The sequence below is a fragment of the Plectropomus leopardus genome, chromosome 19 (assembly GCF_026936395.1).
Source record: "Plectropomus leopardus strain MGB_pleo_1.0 chromosome 19, ASM2693639v1, whole genome shotgun sequence".
NCBI classification, from domain to species: Eukaryota; Metazoa; Chordata; class Actinopteri; order Perciformes; family Serranidae; genus Plectropomus; species Plectropomus leopardus.
In genome coordinates this window covers 10,974,517-10,991,451 of record NC_142194.1, presented here as the reverse complement: position 1 = coordinate 10,991,451, position 16,935 = coordinate 10,974,517, and the positions used below count along the sequence as shown (strand labels likewise).

General features: G+C 38.9%; 1 protein-coding gene and 2 long non-coding RNA genes across 5 annotated transcripts in view; 1 reads left to right on the top strand and 2 right to left on the bottom strand.

Annotated features, from left to right (window-relative positions):
* LOC121959185 (uncharacterized) overlaps positions 1 to 6,774 on the bottom strand; it is an 18,962-nt gene extending 12,188 nt beyond the window's left edge. Inside the window, exons 1-3 of the long non-coding RNA XR_006106881.2 lie at positions 4,783 to 6,774; positions 4,050 to 4,101; positions 2,767 to 2,921 (exon numbers count right to left, since the gene is read on the bottom strand). This is a non-coding gene — a long non-coding RNA (uncharacterized LOC121959185). The remainder of the gene's footprint in view (positions 1 to 2,766; positions 2,922 to 4,049; positions 4,102 to 4,782) is intronic.
* Positions 512 to 16,935, top strand: chatb (choline O-acetyltransferase b). 2 transcript variants are annotated; one of them, XM_042508392.2, is made up of 15 exons: positions 520 to 748; positions 1,290 to 1,400; positions 2,716 to 2,907; positions 4,020 to 4,138; positions 6,784 to 6,837; positions 7,003 to 7,183; positions 8,821 to 8,998; positions 9,097 to 9,266; positions 9,337 to 9,437; positions 9,573 to 9,701; positions 9,791 to 9,913; positions 11,132 to 11,273; positions 11,532 to 11,594; positions 12,241 to 12,378; positions 12,905 to 16,935. In XM_042508392.2, the coding sequence occupies exons 2-15, from the start codon at positions 1,356 to 1,358 to the stop codon at positions 13,169 to 13,171; spliced, it is 1,902 nt and encodes a 633-aa protein (XP_042364326.2). In that variant the 5' UTR covers positions 520 to 748; positions 1,290 to 1,355; the 3' UTR covers positions 13,172 to 16,935. The 2 variants fall into 2 exon arrangements, with proteins under 2 accessions (XP_087926337.1, XP_042364326.2); XM_088070211.1 differs by lacking the exons at positions 12,241 to 12,378; positions 12,905 to 16,935 and adding an exon at positions 11,963 to 12,225 and having other exon boundaries at positions 512 to 748.
* LOC148186314 (uncharacterized) overlaps positions 6,794 to 16,935 on the bottom strand; it is a 28,739-nt gene continuing 18,597 nt past the window's right edge. For both annotated transcript variants that reach the window (XR_015775019.1, XR_015775018.1), the window contains 2 exons: positions 11,940 to 12,034; positions 6,794 to 7,248 (listed from right to left, as the gene is read on the bottom strand). This is a non-coding gene — a long non-coding RNA (uncharacterized LOC148186314). The remainder of the gene's footprint in view (positions 7,249 to 11,939; positions 12,035 to 16,935) is intronic.

The window sequence follows — 16,935 nt, the reverse complement described above, 5'->3', positions numbered from 1 at the left end:
GGTTAAAAAAAATCTCATCAGATCACGGTTTTGTTATGTATGAACGTTGAGAAAAACCTCGCGATAAATGATAAGTAATGACTGGAAACTTTGATTTAGGCTTTTGATTTCCACAAGTTAAAACTCCAAAATCAAGCACAGAGGGAACGCACATAAGTCACAGTATGAAAAAAAACAATACAAAACAAAAAGAAAATACACTAAAATGAACTGATTTAATTGCGCACAAGTTGGGTTTTTTTTTTAAATGGGCTTAAACACAGATTTATTTCCAGCACAAGTGCATCCCGTATTGACTAATATCAGGCTGACAAACTGCGTGAAGCTAAAGACTTAAATCTGAGCCGTAAAAACATCGCAAGGTCTTCTCTGTCAACCCGCCTGACCATCACAAAACCTATGAATGACAAACGAAAAACTGCGTCCTTTTTTTCTTTATTAAATTTATTATCGGATGTGGGTAGGGTGGGGGTGAGCAAGCTGTCAGATAATATGTTCCGCGAATAGATTTCGATGGGAGGAGTTTCTTGCCTCAAGGGGGTAGGTGGACGCAAACACCTTCAGCATATTTTCCAAGGCGCGCTTTAATGTGGAGCCACAGCCGCATGGCGAGGCGAGGAGGGGACGGGGGACAAGTCCAGCGCCTGAGCGGAGCTTTTCCACTAATATGGGATTTCACAGCGTGAACGTGGGGGGCGATGTGAACTGGCACACACTTCTCTGACCTCTTGAGTGGCGCACCGAGCAGGTAAGGAAACTTTTCTCTTCTGTTAAATAATAAAAAACTTGTATGAGCGCCTTTTACGCACAGCGAAAAACTCATTTAATCTACTTTACAGTCCACGTTGTTGTCAGAAACAAAATTGCACACAAACTGCACCAGTTTAGGCGGGGTTTTTGAGGGACGAAACCAGTTCAGATAGGTTATTTCTCGTAACTGTTAGTAATTAAGACAGATCAAACCACACCTCAGAAATTATCTCTCCCTTCTCATCCTTACTTCCCTCCCTCCTTCTCTCTTCCCTCAACTTCAACAACTGACTGCATGTGAACAGCGCCAACTAGCTGTTTTTTAACCTGTACTTACACCATAATACAAACACATCCCACTTTCAAAACACACCCCACCTTCACTCTTACATCAGGCTGCAAAATTATGAAGGTTGGAAGCCTGCTGCTTCATTTTCAGACAGGCAGCACAGCGCAGCCCCATTGCTCAGCAGGCCTTAATTTTATTTACTTTGTCTGCTCTCTTTCTCAAATGTTTTAACATGCTTCGTGCGGCGAAGACTGACCTCAGATCGTCTCTAGAAGCTTTCCACATTATTTCCTCTTGACTGGACTGGAACGCAAATATGCCAATCTTGGAGAAAGAGACGGCCAGAGACCGAGACAGCCAAGTATGGGAACATTACAACGTGTTTTTGTTTTTATAAGCACTCGAAGTCACTTTTTGCCGTCCTTTAATGGTCAGCGCTGTCGCAGTCCGTGGTACTAAAGTTGGTCATATAATGGCGCTAAATTTCGGCACCACGGACAGCGGCAGCGTCACTTACGCTAACCGACCCACTAGGGGCGAAAATCAAAGCAGGCCTTATATTTCAGTGGTGCAAAACCTTATTTCATTGACATATTGCCTTCATATTTTGTTTAATAATTTAATGTACATTGGATTGTGTTATAATAGTTTACATCTTGTTTACTGTTATTTGATTGGCTCTCAAATTGCTTTATGTTTGTTTTTCCTGAGTAACATTTTATATACAGTAACTGTGCAGACGTCTTAGGCCACCTTAAACTTTGCTATTTTAGCAAGGTTATAGTAGTCTATTTATGAAAATACAACCAAAATATACAGTAAATATGTACAGAGTATTAAAATGCAAATATTTCAGAATAAAACAACGGGCTTAAGTTGCAAGTATTTAGTGTTACCTCCCTTTCCATTTAGCTTGTCTTGAACTCTCTTGGGTCAGACAATGTAAGATTTACAATACTAATCTGTTGGTGTTTTCATGCCAGGTTGCATTCAATACATGACCAAAGCTCAATACAAGTCCATGTTTGTTCTGACTTTTTTAATTTTGAGATTGAGAAGAACAAATCTATGGTAGCTAGGTCTCCTGGACATTACTCTGTAAATGTCTTATTTTGTGTAGTCATTAAATGCACATTGACCCAGCGGTGGATTATGTTATAATGGAGTTTGCTATATGTGTAGTAGGATTTGATTGACTCTGCTTTTGATTTTTGTTTGTTTTCCTGGGGTAACATTTTACATGACTAACTAGAAATTAAAAAAACAAAACAAAAAAAACCCAACAAAAACAACAGAATCCTTACTTTCAGGGATCTACAGTTACAACTTATTTTGCAATTCCAATGCACCGGTCAACATTAATATTATTATTTCTACATTATGCAAATGATCAAACATCAGACAGAAAATATAATCAATTAGCATTTTCCATCATTATCAAAACGAGAGTCCCAGAAGGCCGTAGAATTTATTCTGGAATACGCCTCAAAGCATTTAAGATAAATTATTAACTCAGGTTCTAATGATAAAAGCATCAAGAAAAGATGTGAAGGAATTAGCCCTTAAACTAATGAACCCTCAGTGAATCAGTGGAAAACATAAAAAATGCTCAACAGCTGCTGTCCTTTCATTAACTGTTGAGTATTTATATAAATCTGTTGTTTTTGTGGCATCAGGTGTTGCCAAAGGTCCCTGTGCCGCCACTGAAACAAACCCTCGACACTTACTTGAAGTGTGTCCAACATCTGGTGATGGAGGAGCAGTTCAAGAAAACAAAGGCCATCGTGGAGAAGTTCGGGGCTCCTGGAGGCGTCGGGGAGGTTCTTCAGAAGAAGCTTTTAGAGAGGAGGGACAAGACCATCAACTGGGTAAACTCTCACATCTGTAAGATAAAAAAAAAAAAAAACGATTATGCTCTGTACCATAGGTGCATGAACTGGAAATAGAGAGAAAACTCAGTCATCCTCTTTCAATTAAGATTCATTTGTTGTTATTAGTCTTAATGAGTAGTTAAATGTGTTTCTCCTTTCTAGTTCATCAAATGTTTACTTGAAAAATCAATACAATCTCTCTAAAACCTTTCTCTAATGATTTTTCTTCAGTTTATACACTTTTGTATCACCCCTTATATTCCCTTTTAATCCAATTTATTGAATGTGATATTTACATTACAGTATAACAAGCATCCGATTTGATGTGTTTCTTTTACGAATCACATTTTTATTCAGTTGTAAGTAATAATGTTGACCTCAGATATTTTCTAAAAATAATAATTCACAGGAAAGGGGTTTCCCCTTGTGAATGCATGTAATTAATTTTCAAAATAAAGTGTCAACATGAGAAAAAACTTGATTTTAAGTTTCAGCAACAAAAGCACCTGGTTAGGTTCAGAAAAAACATCACGGTTTAACTTAAAACAAAATGATCTATTAAGTATTGCAACGTCACATGACATGCATGCATAGAGTGGGACACAAAGAGCTGGCTCCTTGGTGAAAGTCCAGAGTTTGTTTGACCCACTCTCCTCTGCCACCTGCCCAATGTAGACCGTCTGCCTTTTTATATCATTGCAACTGCTCGGAGAGTGACAAAATGCAGATGCCCGATGCGTCCCGCTGCTAAAGGGTGCCTCTGTGCCTCAGTAACTGGCGCCGAGGGCCACAGACCAAGTGCCAGTTTTTGATGAGTTAGGAGCGAGACCAGTTGTCATAAAAGAATTGACCAAAGTAAAACACCTGGCCATGAAGATTTATTGGAGCCTTTGTTGCTTCAATCTCTCCACCAGCGTCCGGGTGATCTGTCAGCTCCACAACTCATCCAGCTCAGAGAAATCTGTCACACTCCCACTCCCACTCTCCTTTTCATCTGGCAGTGATACACTGTAATGGTTTTTTACTCCACTGCCCACAGCTTTCAACTCCAAAAGTAATAACTTGAGTACAAAACATTTTTCAAAAAGCAGCCCTGTGTTTTTATTTAGGTCTATGACTACTGGCTGGAAGACATGTACCTGAACAACAGGCTGGCCCTCCCAGTCAACTCCAGTCCTGTCATGGTGTTTCCTAAGCAGACGTTCAGAGATCAAAAAGATGCTCTCAGGTATGTGACAGACTTTTGGTTCTGGTGTAGTTAAACCTTTGAGTGTTTTAAGGGACAGTTTGCCCCCAAATCAAAAATACACGTGTTACCTTGCACCCGCAGTGCTGTTAACAAATTAGATTGTTTTATTTGCCAACTGTTGGAGATATCGGCTGCAGAGATGTCTGCATTCCCATGAACATAATGCAACTAGATTTCACTCAGCTTTTGGTACTCAAAGAAAGAAAAACATCTGAGAAACTCAACAGCAATGTCTCTTTCCAGGTATCATGACCTATGATTTTGGAGGGAACTGTCCCTTTTAACTTTGTCCACCCTTTTTTAATAGCTGTCATGCACCAGAGAATCTGTTGCAGCAGTAGTTTCTGCGGAAAACTACCGCTGCTAACTGTATAGGTCAATGAGAAGAGAACTTAAAAAGAAAATGACTCTAATTCATTTTAACACAATGTGAGAATATACAAGTAGTATGCATGTTTTAATGAAAAACATGAAAAAATAAATACATTTGATTTTGTGACAGCAACCAGTCAAACATAAGGCAATGATTATAACTTTCATTATCAGTTAATCACACAATATTTTCCTGATTAATAAATTTGTCACATAAAAACAAAACAGTAAATAGTAAAACAAATTCTCACCAGTTTCCAGAAATCCAGGGTGATGTCTTCAAGTTGATATCTTTTGTCTGACCAGAAGTCCAAAACCAAAAGGTGCTGAGTTTATTTTCACCTAAAACGAGAAAATCTTCACAAATGAGCATGAGAGAGGAAGCATGAACTTTGCTGCATATTAATTTTCTGTCAATCAATTAATTTCTTCAGCTTTGTTAGAAACCCTCTTTCTTTAATACTGCTGTTAATCTGTAACTGTAATAAGATTAATGGGTATGGCAGATACTCTCGAAACTTTAATGTCATTTTGAGAAATATAAGAAATCTCAGACTTAAATAGAAGTACATAAATGCACCAACTTCCACCAAAAAATGCAACCACAATACTTCATAACATATTAACTCTCTAAATGCGAAAGATCGCATTGTTGGTTGCAAATTACTTTCGAGTATCTGAGGGTCAAAATCTAAAAAGAACTTGATATAGTTTTGCTGTTGTGAAATGTGGAGCCCTGATACTTCAATTCATCAATAATTTTCTTTGCTTTTGGATACTTTGTTCACTGTGGGGGGAATGTGAGAAAAAAAAGGTTTCTTCCAAAAACTAATATGACAAAAGGTGACTAATTTATGTACAAATTGTCTTTTAGGAGGTGAAACACGCTTTCGAATCAGAACCACCACAATTTTCCAACCACACCACAATGCTGTCACGACCAAAACAAAGTGCCCACTATATCACTCAGTTCTGCAGCCACTGACAGGGTTTATGTTCCCCTCAGCAGGCACAAGCTCAGATTAAGATCTGAAATACAGACAATGGAGAAAATCACTGGCATCATCTCTTGGCCAAATCTCTGCGCATTATTAAATGAGCCGTGGTCGAGCAGACATTACACCAGTTCGCCCAGCCCTGTAACTCAACGTTAGCTTTTGTCAGCTCGTGCCGCACTAACTGAATGTTTCCAGAGCACCCTGAGCTGGTAATCTACTGACACAGACACTTATTAGATTGGGAGTGACAGGGCCAAGCTCTCCACAGAGACTGCTAGTCAGGCCTCGTTTAGGGCTGTGGTGCGCTGCGGCCGCCTCCTTTGTATTGATCTGGCTTTGAACGTAATAACACCAAGACAAACGACATACAACATAGGACCTGACAGGGCTCTGTGTTTTCCCTATTTGCCCACAGCGCCCACTCACACACACAGGCTCCCTCTCTCTCACACACACTCTCACACACACACACACACAGATAAACGCACACAGCTCACCCACTGTATCCTTGTAATTTACCATAATGTGATTGCTGTTGGTCCTCAGAGAGATGAGAGTACATCTAATTACAGTGGTGGAAGAAATATTCAGATCCTGTACTTAAAAAAAATACTAATACTACACTGTAAAAATACTCATTTACATGTAAAATTCCTGCGACTTAAGTAAAGGTAAGCAAGGATAATCAGGAAATGTACTTATAGTATACCAGTAAAAGTACCCAATGCAGAAAAATCTTTAAAAAAATAAAAATGCTGATCAAATAAACAAAACATTCTTTAAAAGCCCCCAAATTCAATTAAAAAAAATCCAAAAAACTCAAAATCATTTAAAAAAAATTTAAATAAAAAAATAGAAAGACATAAAAGAAACAAAAAAATATTTATCGAAATAATGGGTTTTTAATGCTTTGTGAATCAACAGACTGATTAATCAGCTAACCATTGCTGCTGTACTTCTATAAACTTTTGGGTAATTTAATCAAAAACAAAAACTCATATTTTATAAACCCTTCTTATGATTAAGAAAAAATCTTAATTTGGAAAGTAACTAAAGCTTTCAGATAAATATAGTGAAGTAAAAAGTACATTTCCCTCTGAAATATAAGAGAGTGGATGCATGAAGTAGCGTGAAAAGAAAATATGTAAAGTACAAGTACTTCGAATTCATACTGGAGTACAGTACTAGTAGTGAGCAATCTGCCACTGGACAGTTCGCTGTGTGTTCAGGTTTTTTTTTTTTTAATCTTTTAAGATTTGCTGCTCGTCTCACCAGAGGAGTGCTGGACTATAAGGCTCTCATTGATGCGTAAGTTGAACTTGTAATGGATTACCTGTCACTCTGCTCTCTCAGCATCCACCTGCATGCCGTACACTTAATCTAAGTTACCTTGAAAACAGAATTAAGTGTGTAACAATAAGTGATAAAGTGAGAGTCTGGAGGTAATTCGATGTGTGTGATAATGTCTCTCAGGAGGGCCCTGCCAGTGGATTTTGCTCGGGGGCAGTTAGCTGGGACCCCTCTGTGCATGGAGCAACACTACCGCCTCTTCAACTCCTACCGCTACCCGGGGCTAAAGACAGACACGCTGAAGGTCCAGATGAATGCAGCCTCCTCAGCGCCGGAGCACATCATTGTGGCGTGCAAGAACCAGGTCAGCATGCGGGCCCCTGAGGAGACTTTTTTCACTCCATCACACTTCTAATCGCAGACAGTGTCCTGTTCATGTGAGAGAAAATATAAATCAGTGTAAGAATATTTTAACACTATGTTTATCAACAGATGCTGAAAGGTGAGAGTGGTCAGGACGTAATATCGGAGTCTTTTTTAAATGAATGCCTTTTTTTTAACCACCAGATATATGATGGATTCATCTCTGCATGCAGCAATACTGGCCTCTAGTGCAGATAAAGCACTCCTTCAGCAGATTTCAAAGTAAAGGACTACTCTGCCTCCAGCTGAAAAACCCCAAATCCTCCGCACTGTTGAAACATATTGGTCCTAAATACAAGGCTTTTTTTCTCAAATAAGGCAAAGCAGGCAAGCATTCACCTACTCTCACATACATTTTAGCATTTTTGGTGGTTCTCAACTGATATCAATTAAAAGCTGAAGTTTTTACGACAGGTTTTACTAATTTAGAGGTGGTCAAATTGCGTTTTGTGTGAGACTGACTAAACAGCCCATATCCACAATGCATGACAGCTGGTTTGTGCAATTTCTCCAAGTCATCTTTAAATCCTGATTGGAGATTCTCTATAGATAATCCCATTAATGCATAGAGTGCTCATCAGCAATGTCTGCAGGTCTTAGGTCCAAGACTACAATTTTGATTACATCAAGCTCACAGAATGTGCTTTTAAATTAGCATGAAAAAAGACACAATAGGAGATCTCACCTGGAAATGGTTCTGGAAACTATCAATCTGTGGCACATAAGAGACTGTCCCTATGGTGATACAAGCCGCTAATTCAATTACCTATGATTGTATCTGCCAGAGCTTTCTAGAGACGCTTGCTTAACTGACTGCAGTGAAGCAGCCATATTTTATAGCAATTTTCGGTCCTTACTACAACTACAAATGATCTTTTTATCTCAGCTGTTAAAGTGCTGTATCACATTTACAGTAGGCTCAGATAAAAGGATTATATAAGCAGGCAAAGACACATCTGAACGCAGGTATTTAAGATGCATCAGGCGATGCAGCACATCGTGGAATAGTTAAGAAACACATGATTTCTGTACAGGGTTCCCACACATTGCCAAAATTGCAAAACTTTTTCATGACTTTTTAAAAGAAATAAACCATTCAAAGCTGTTTTTTTTAAAAACAAATGAAAAAACCCTACAATTTCTTTTAAGTTTTCTATAAAAGTTACCAACAAAAAGAAGAAAGAAGAGATAAAAATTCCATAATTTCTTTTTTTAAAATGCCTTCAAAACATGTGGGCATGTTTTCTTTAAAGATCAGCCTTAAAATAAATCCAAAATACAGTCAATTAAAGTTGTATGCCCCTCCCTGGAGCCGAAAGTTCTTAAAAAAGTATTGCACATGCCTAGTGGGCAGAAAGGAGAGACTAGTCAGCTACAGAAAATAAATTCACCATTATGTTACACTGATGTAATCTACTTTACCACACACAACACATTTCCACGATTTTTCCAAAAATTTCAATTATTTTTGCTAGTTCCATGGGTTTTCCAGGCCTGGAAAATGTGATTGTGAAATACCATGACTTTTGGTTTTCCATGACCATAGGAACCCTGTCTGTAATCTATTTTTCTCACTAGTTTTTCGTGTTGGATGTAGTCGCAAACAGCAAGCAGCTCAATGAGACGGAGATCTTTTCACAACTGGAGAAAATCATGAAAATGGCACAAAATGCAGAAGAGAGACTTCCTCCTTTCGGTATCCTGACATCAGATGGAAGAACAGAATGGGCACAAGCTAGAGAGGCACTAAAAAAAGGTCTCAGCTGAAAATGTTTCTCTAATTTCTATTAGAAGTTTTAAATGAAACAATTCAGACTAATAAACCAAGATCATCTCTGTTCCTCCTCCATCCAGATCAAACCAACAGGGACTCTCTGGCTCTGATCGAGAGCTGTGTGTGTGTGGTGTGTCTGGATGAGCCCAGTGGCCTCGAGCCCAGAGACACCAACAGGGCCCTGATGATGCTGCACGGTGGCGGCCGTGAGAAGAACGGGGCAAACCGCTGGTATGACAAGTCGATGCAGGTACGTCCACAACACTTCAGCCCTCCATGAGAGTAGAGTTCGGGCTGTTTGCTAATCCACTTCCTCTCAGTTCGTTGTAGGAATGGACGGGACATGCGGAGTTGTGTGCGAGCATTCGCCATTTGAGGGAATAGTTATGGTGCAGTGCTCCGAATACTTGATGAAATACATGTGAGTCAGCCCATCGCAGCAACATACAACCAAACACTGAACAGTGTTGTCCGAATGAATGCTGAATGCTGTCCGAATTAATCATGTTGAATTGAACAGTGGAGGAGACGTAAGTGTTGTTCTTGTCCCAAACAGAACAGGGAGTCCTTCCAAAATGGCGAGGGCGTCCAGCATCAGAGAGCTCCCCCCTCCACGAAGGCTGCTCTGGAAATGTAACCCACACATCCAGGGACTCTTAGCAGCGTCTGGAGACAGACTCCAGAGGCAAGACCAACACAAACAAATCAACACGTCACCATAGCTACTTATTATTCTTTCAGTAGACGTCATGTCTTCTGTGCTCTCTCCTTCAGGCTGGTGAATAATCTCGACATGGATGTTTTCAAGTTCAACGCTTATGGGAAAGAATTCATCAAAAAGCAGAAGATGAGTCCTGATGCGTTCATACAAGTTGCCTTGCAGCTTGCATTTTACAAGTAAAGTATAGTCAAGACCTATATCTTTGAATTATACTAAAGAACTTTTAGCCAAATGAAGGGATTGTTTGGATTTTTTTGAAGCGGGGTTGTATGAGGTACCAACACGCTCTTATCCCAAGTCGTCACATATTGCTGCTTTGCAGTGGAATTTGACGTCTACATATTATGATTTAGGTATCCCTCCATGTCTGGTCAACATGTTCCCAGATGCCACCACCATGATGTCAACAAAAGCACACGGCGGGATGAGGCAGCACATGATTATGGTTAGGCAACAACAACACATGGCAACCAACGCCAGGACATTAACAAACGCACATCCTGGCACGGACGGTTAGGATTAGGAGAAGGAGGCACATAGTAGGGTGTAGAAAAAAAGACATGACGTTCAGACAGGAAGTGAACACTAGACTCGAAAATGAAAGTCTGGGGTTTGATCCCCCATAGGCACACTTTTGCTCCTTATAATGCGTCATTACGTGCAGCATTTCAACTTGATGCCGTTCTGCCGTGTTTCATGCATGTGCAACATGCTCTGTCTGAACAGCATATAATAACACCACAATGGCGGGCGCAAAGGGTGGCTTTTGGTGTCGTGCTCTTATGCCAAAAGCATTGTCAAAGCTGCAATATTTTATGAGTTCGGAGTGAGTACAAGCTGGAGGTACTTTTCCATCGTCAGAGTATAACATAAATTGGAGAAGCAGGCAAGAGTACGGCCACAGATGCTCAGTAAAGCTCTGCCATGGATGGGAGCAGCAATAAAACATATTTATGCCATCTACAAAAATCATTAACGGATTACGCGTTCACTATATTGAGAGTGTTTTCATCACTTTACCCTACCACCGACAGCCCTTTTAACGTGTTTAGCTTCCCATCCATGAGTTGTTTTTTTCAATAAAGTCTGGTTTTTAAGGGTGTGGTATAACAGGCTTCAGTTTCCCTTCTGAAATCACTATAAGAATATTCTAAACATAGTGTACACTTAAACTGATATTGATATTTTTATGTGGTTTAACTACTTTTGCTGCTGACCCCATAGCTTCTGTGGTGCTTCTTCCTGCTTCTCCAAACTGCCATCTACTGTAGGTAATACACAGATTTTGGATAAGTACCTCATATAACTCCAGTTCGAAAGATCCAAGGTATCTCTGTAATATGCCCTTTCAAATATGCTTACATTGCCGTGGTCGGGTTTCGTCTTATTCTCAGATGCAGCAAAAGGCTTGTGTCCACTTATGAGAGCGCGTCCATTCGGCGTTTCCAAGAAGGTCGGGTTGATAACATTCGCTCTGCCACCTCTGAGGCCCTGGCCTTTGTGATGTCCATGACAGATGAGAGAGCCACTTTCACCGTGAGTCATTTTTCTCACTTTGACCCAAATTACTGAGTAACTCCCACATTACTGTTCATCACAGCTGCTTAAATGAAACAGGTGCGATCAGCCACCTCGGCACGCCAAACCAGTGTCCCCATCGAAACAGATGATCTCCCTGCGGACTCAATGGGTCTATGAAAGATAAATGTACTGGCTGCACTGCTCTCTTTGTGTACAATGTGAAAAATGCCCGTTTTTTCTTTATCTCTAAATCATTTTTCTCTTCTCCAACAGGATTCAGAAAAACTTAGACGCCTGAGGGAGGCAATTAATGCCCAGACAAATTATACAATTGCAGTAAGTATTTTAAAGCAGTTTTTGAACAATATATTAAAATGACAGCTTTTCAATGTGCACACTAAACATTTTCATCTTAAAATATATTTTGATTATCAAACATTCACTCCCCGGAGACTTAAAGGAATAGTTGGACAATTTGGGAAATGCACTTACTTGCTTTTTTGCAGATTAAACAGAAAAAGATTTGATTTCATTAGTGAGCGCAACAGATGCTGCTAGCCTTATTTTTGAACCTGTGGACACAGCCAGGCTACCAACATGGTTGATGAGTCTTGTAAACAAATACCTGCCTTTGTCGCTATAACATGGCTGAAAATGTACCAAACTCTAGTTAAAACATACCTGCTTTTGTTGGTGTCAAACAGTGGTCTGTTGCTGTCTGCTGCTTGTCAGCCGTTTCATCCCAGTGTCACACCATCCATCATCCCCGCCTCCTCCTGATGACAAACACAGCACATAGACGTGTCACTTTAAAAATCCTGATATAATATGTAAGAAACAAACAAATTTAACATATCCTTGGTTTGCAGAAATGTACAATGCCAGGATATTACTCTGGAGACTGGGCTGTTTCCAAATTGTTGTACAAATTTTGTCCTAATTGAAAAAAACTTAAGGACTAATAAAAAAAAATATTTTCCAGGCTATTACAGGAATGGCAATAGACAATCACCTCCTCGGGCTCCTGAGGATTTCAAAGGAGCTCAACATGGAGAAGCCAGACATCTTCTGTGATGAGACGTATTTGGCCAGTAGCCAGTTCATCCTTTCAACTAGTCAGGTAAAGTATGACTCAAGTCTATTTTAACAAATAACATTTTCCCAGTTGAAATGATCACTTTTCGACAAAGACAGAGAATGCAGATGAAAGACTGTTAAGGAAATGCTGGTGTGATGATGTTTTGCTGCTGTGAATAAATGAATCCTGATTTGTGGGCAGAAGTACACTGACAAGAAAACACCTGTTACTGCAACAGACAAATAAATTGTGATATATCAGTATATCGGATATTGGCAAAAAAAAATTTTTGCCAGTATTTTTTAAAAAAGTCCAATATTATGTATACTTCAATTCCAACTTAGTAAATTTGTGTTTTGGGAAGTTGGGAACAAAATAATCTGTCACATTGGGCTCTGAGAGCTTGTGATGACCATCTTTTAACCTATTTTCTGGCAGTTTCAACACTAAATTATTAATCCAAAAAGAATCAGGAGATTAAGTAATATAAAAAATCTCAAATACTAGAAAGATTGTTCTCTTGGCAAGCTAAACTGGTCTAATGCATACTGTGTCCTCTTGTACCCAGGTCCCTACCACCATAGAAATGTTCTGCTGCTACGGCCCCGTGGTGCCCAACGGTTACGGCGCCTGTTACAATCCGCAGTCAGATCACATCCTCTTCTGTGTGTCTAGTTTCTGGGAGAACACAGAGACAAGCTCGGCCGTTTTTGTCAAAGCCCTGAACGAGGGCCTGCTGGAAATCAGGGATCTGTGCAATAAAAGCAGCGCCGTGGCTTCCAAACTGGCTGGTAGCAGCCAGGGAGCCGGCCAGGCTCATAAATCAGGGAAGTAAGCCATACTGAGAGAGCACGCCCACTCAGGCCGCTCGACTCAGCACTCTTAGACTTCAGCTTTAGACTCAGTAGTCTAGATGCCTTTGTGTGTCTTTGTCGTCTGTGCAATAGTGTTCCTTTAACAACTAAATGCAAAGCCTTAAAGTTCATATATACAGTAGTATGTAAATATTATGAAATGAAAACTGGAAAGGTTTTTTTTTTTTGGATGTGTGTAGACATCGTATTGATTTCTGGGTCCAAAACTGACCCCGTTTGACTCAGCAGACTGAGATTAGCTGGTCTGCTGCCTTTAGGAAACTGAAGCCATGTCCACTCGGTAGTACTGATGAGAGGGGAGACTCCTCTATCAGAGCGAATCGACTGAGTGATCCCAACGTATATCTTACACAGTAGAAATGTAATATATATGAAAGAATTCTGTAAAAAAAACAATATTTAAGTGGCTTATAACAATCATGACATCCTGTAATGTGATCCTGTTCGTTGTGTGTGCGGTTAAACTGAAATTTAACTGGATCAGTTAAATTATATATTAGAGTTGGGTTGATTTTGCCAGTGTACCAGCTTAAACTGGTTTGATGTTACGCCACCCAGCTGAACTGGCATATGTCATTATGACACGTTCTGGCAAATTCAAAAGTATCCAACAACAGCAACCTGTGCCGATGGTGTGACAGCGCTAAATCACACTAGTATTACACCAGTAATAAGCAATATAAGAACATGATCAACTGGGTGACAAAATGAGACATAGCAGAGTTTGTCTGTCAAGAACTAAAGGTGTGCCAATATGTCCTGATACTAGAGTTATAAAACAATATCATTACAATTTTAAACAATTTCCGATATGTAATAGCAAATATTGCAATACATAGCAATTTATTACCTTTTTTTCAGCTGCAAATTATCTCCTCAAAGAAACTTTGTCAATATTTGGTTTATCATTCTGTTCATCTCTCCTTTTTCAGCAGCAGCAAAATTTTATCTTTTAGACTAAAAAGCAATTGAATTATGTTAGGAAAAGTTAAATCTGTATTTACAATATTGACAATGTATTGGCTCCGATACAATATTGTCATGCAAAGTATTGAAATATTGTTACCCACACACCCACCCTTCTAACTGGCCGCCTGCAACACACCACTGCTGTTTTGAGCTGGACAGCCTGTTTCTATTTTCCTGTTGCTCACTTTGAAAGGATCGGCTGAAATCGGTTGAAATTAGGAATTATCTGTACAATACCTCTTAATTTTACTCCAAAAAAATAAATAAGGTGACAGATGGCTAATGGGAGGTCGCCAGGGAGCTGAAAGTTTTTGTTAAATGATTATTGCTAATAACCTACTCTCAGTTGACTGTCTTGTTTGTCATTTCCAGTATCACAATATAAAACATGTGTTTTTGTTTAAAGAGTACAAACAAAGGAAAATAGCAAGTATTCACCCATCTTTTAAGTCGTTCTGTCTGAAGTCTGATCTTGAGTGCACAGCTGATGTGCTTTGCTTATATGACAACCAAAGCGCATATTTAATGGGCAGAAAGTTCCAGTATAACCTCATGCAACATGATAGTCTAACACTCATTTGCCGTCCGGACATGGTGTTATTATGTTCCACTCAGGAGCAGTGGCTGAGTCACCTAATGGTAAAATGTAGTACACTGGTCCGGTTCTTAATATCAAACCGGTTTGAAAATCTTTACAGCAACCCAACTCTGTTATTTGCTATACTGAATCCATTTTCAAGTACTGAAGTTATGTGTATGTGTATGTTTTCTTATCCTGTTGACACCATTAGGTTGCCAAAGAGGCTGTGTATATGTGAAATATGTGTGATGAAGCACTTTAAGATATTTATTTAAAGATATGAAAGAATAACTAAACATAGAAGACATATTCTGAATAATGTGTGCAGAGGGAAAACATGTGGTTTCAGTGGCACATTTAAAGTCGTCGTTGTACTGTACGTGTTCCATATTATAGCAATACTTAATGGATTGTAATGAATAGTGCTACTTTATCGGTAAAATACAGTCCAGTGGTGATGGAGGCAAACCACTGTGTTCATGTGTATATAAGTGCTTTCTAGAGGTAGAACGAGGGATGTATTGTTATACTGTAGTGCAATAACACAATAGCAAATGCAGTGAGGGTTTATGTGCAATTAACCAAGTTAACTCATTAGATGCATGGACTTTATATAATGTTAAATTATAGATGGTTGCTATTTTTGATAAAGAAACATTGTGTATGCTGTTTAGGTCAAAACATCCAACGTGATCTCCACCCTATTTGTCGTGTTTTGCCACTTGGGCTGAAGCCCTGGTGTTACTAAAATGGGGGGCAGCCTTTTGCATTGTATCTTAATACAAACAAAGTTGGTGTCAGTTTGGGCAAAAAAAAAACAACATTATGGTCAAATAAAAAAAGGAGAATTGTGTCTGTCGATGTATAATTACCCAGATTTTAGTGGCACCAACACAGCATTAAGAAGAGGTTGGTCGTTTATGGTAAGGAAGGAAAGGTGACAACGTGTCGCTACCTGTATCTGTATCTGATGTAAGAACTCATTTTAATTTGGATTTTCATTACAGTCTTAATTTTAAGTCTCAATCATTAGTTGTTGATTTATTCTGTCCCTGCTGCTTATTTCTATTCTATTTTATAATTTTATAATTGTTGTCATTCTTATTCCATAGACTTTTAACTATCTTTTTTGTTGGCCTGCTTTGTTTTTTAACATTTTCTCATGTTGCTGTAATTCTCCAAGGGTGGATTTTCATGCTCTTTAAACTACGCCCTTTGGTCTGAGAGTGTAATAAGGATGCAGATGGGTTTATACTGGAGTTGGTGGATACCCAGTATGTCTCACATAGATGCAAAAAACTGCCCCCCCAACACTGTCCAAGCGGCATATTTTGACGCCTTGGGACTGACATCAGGCTGTTTAAAGTTTCCTGTGACTTGGATTGGTGTAGTATGTTTCAATCTGTGGTGGTTCATGTTACAGTAAATCGAATCTTTAGCAGTAAAACGTGAGGATATTTGTTGTCCTGTTGACACTTGTTTGTTGTTTATCAACCAATCATCAGCTAAAGTGAATGTGAACCATGGTAGATTATTCAAAGTCAAGAATATGATCAAGAAAAGACGTTTTGCATGTTTAATCTTACATACTAATTGTATTTTTATATGTTCAGGTGAAAAGCTCATATAATGATATATTTGAACAGTGGTAAAGGGTACACATAAGTAACAAAAATGCCTTAAAATAAAGTGATGCAACCTGTTTTCCTGACAGATGTAATATTCTATAAATGTTTGATGTTTTAACTCTGATGTTAATTTGATCTGTTTCCACTAATCTGAGTGATACATGTAAAAGAATGTAATATTTGACATGTGTTATTTAGTGGGGTTTTCTCTTTGTCTCATTCATGTAAGTAATAATCCCTGTGAGTAAATCTGGCTGTTGTATTTATTATAACATGACATAGTATTAATGTGGCCCTGATCAATCATCCGTGATGACATTTTTGTGGATGGTAATTAATGTGCGCCATTAACAGGGACAATACAGTGTTTTAAGTCATTCAGTATTCAATGAATGTTCAGTGAAAATCCATGTTTATCGTTGTGAAAAAGAGAACAAAAGGCATATTTATTTTTTTAGGCTATAACAATATTTTGTTGTTGGACAACATTACCAGTTTAAGATGTTATAAAACTGTCAATTCCAGAAATAAAATGAACTTCAAACTA

Excerpts from the sequence above, each read along its gene's own strand:
- chatb (XM_042508392.2), top strand. The coding sequence starts at position 1,356 with ATGCCAATCTTGGAGAAAGAGACGGCCAGAGACCGAGACAGCCAA. Across the intron at positions 1,401-2,715 it reads CCAGAGACCGAGACAGCCAA|GTGTTGCCAAAGGTCCCTGT; the intron begins GTATGGGAACAT and ends TTGTGGCATCAG. Across the intron at positions 2,908-4,019 it reads GGGACAAGACCATCAACTGG|GTCTATGACTACTGGCTGGA; the intron begins GTAAACTCTCAC and ends GTTTTTATTTAG.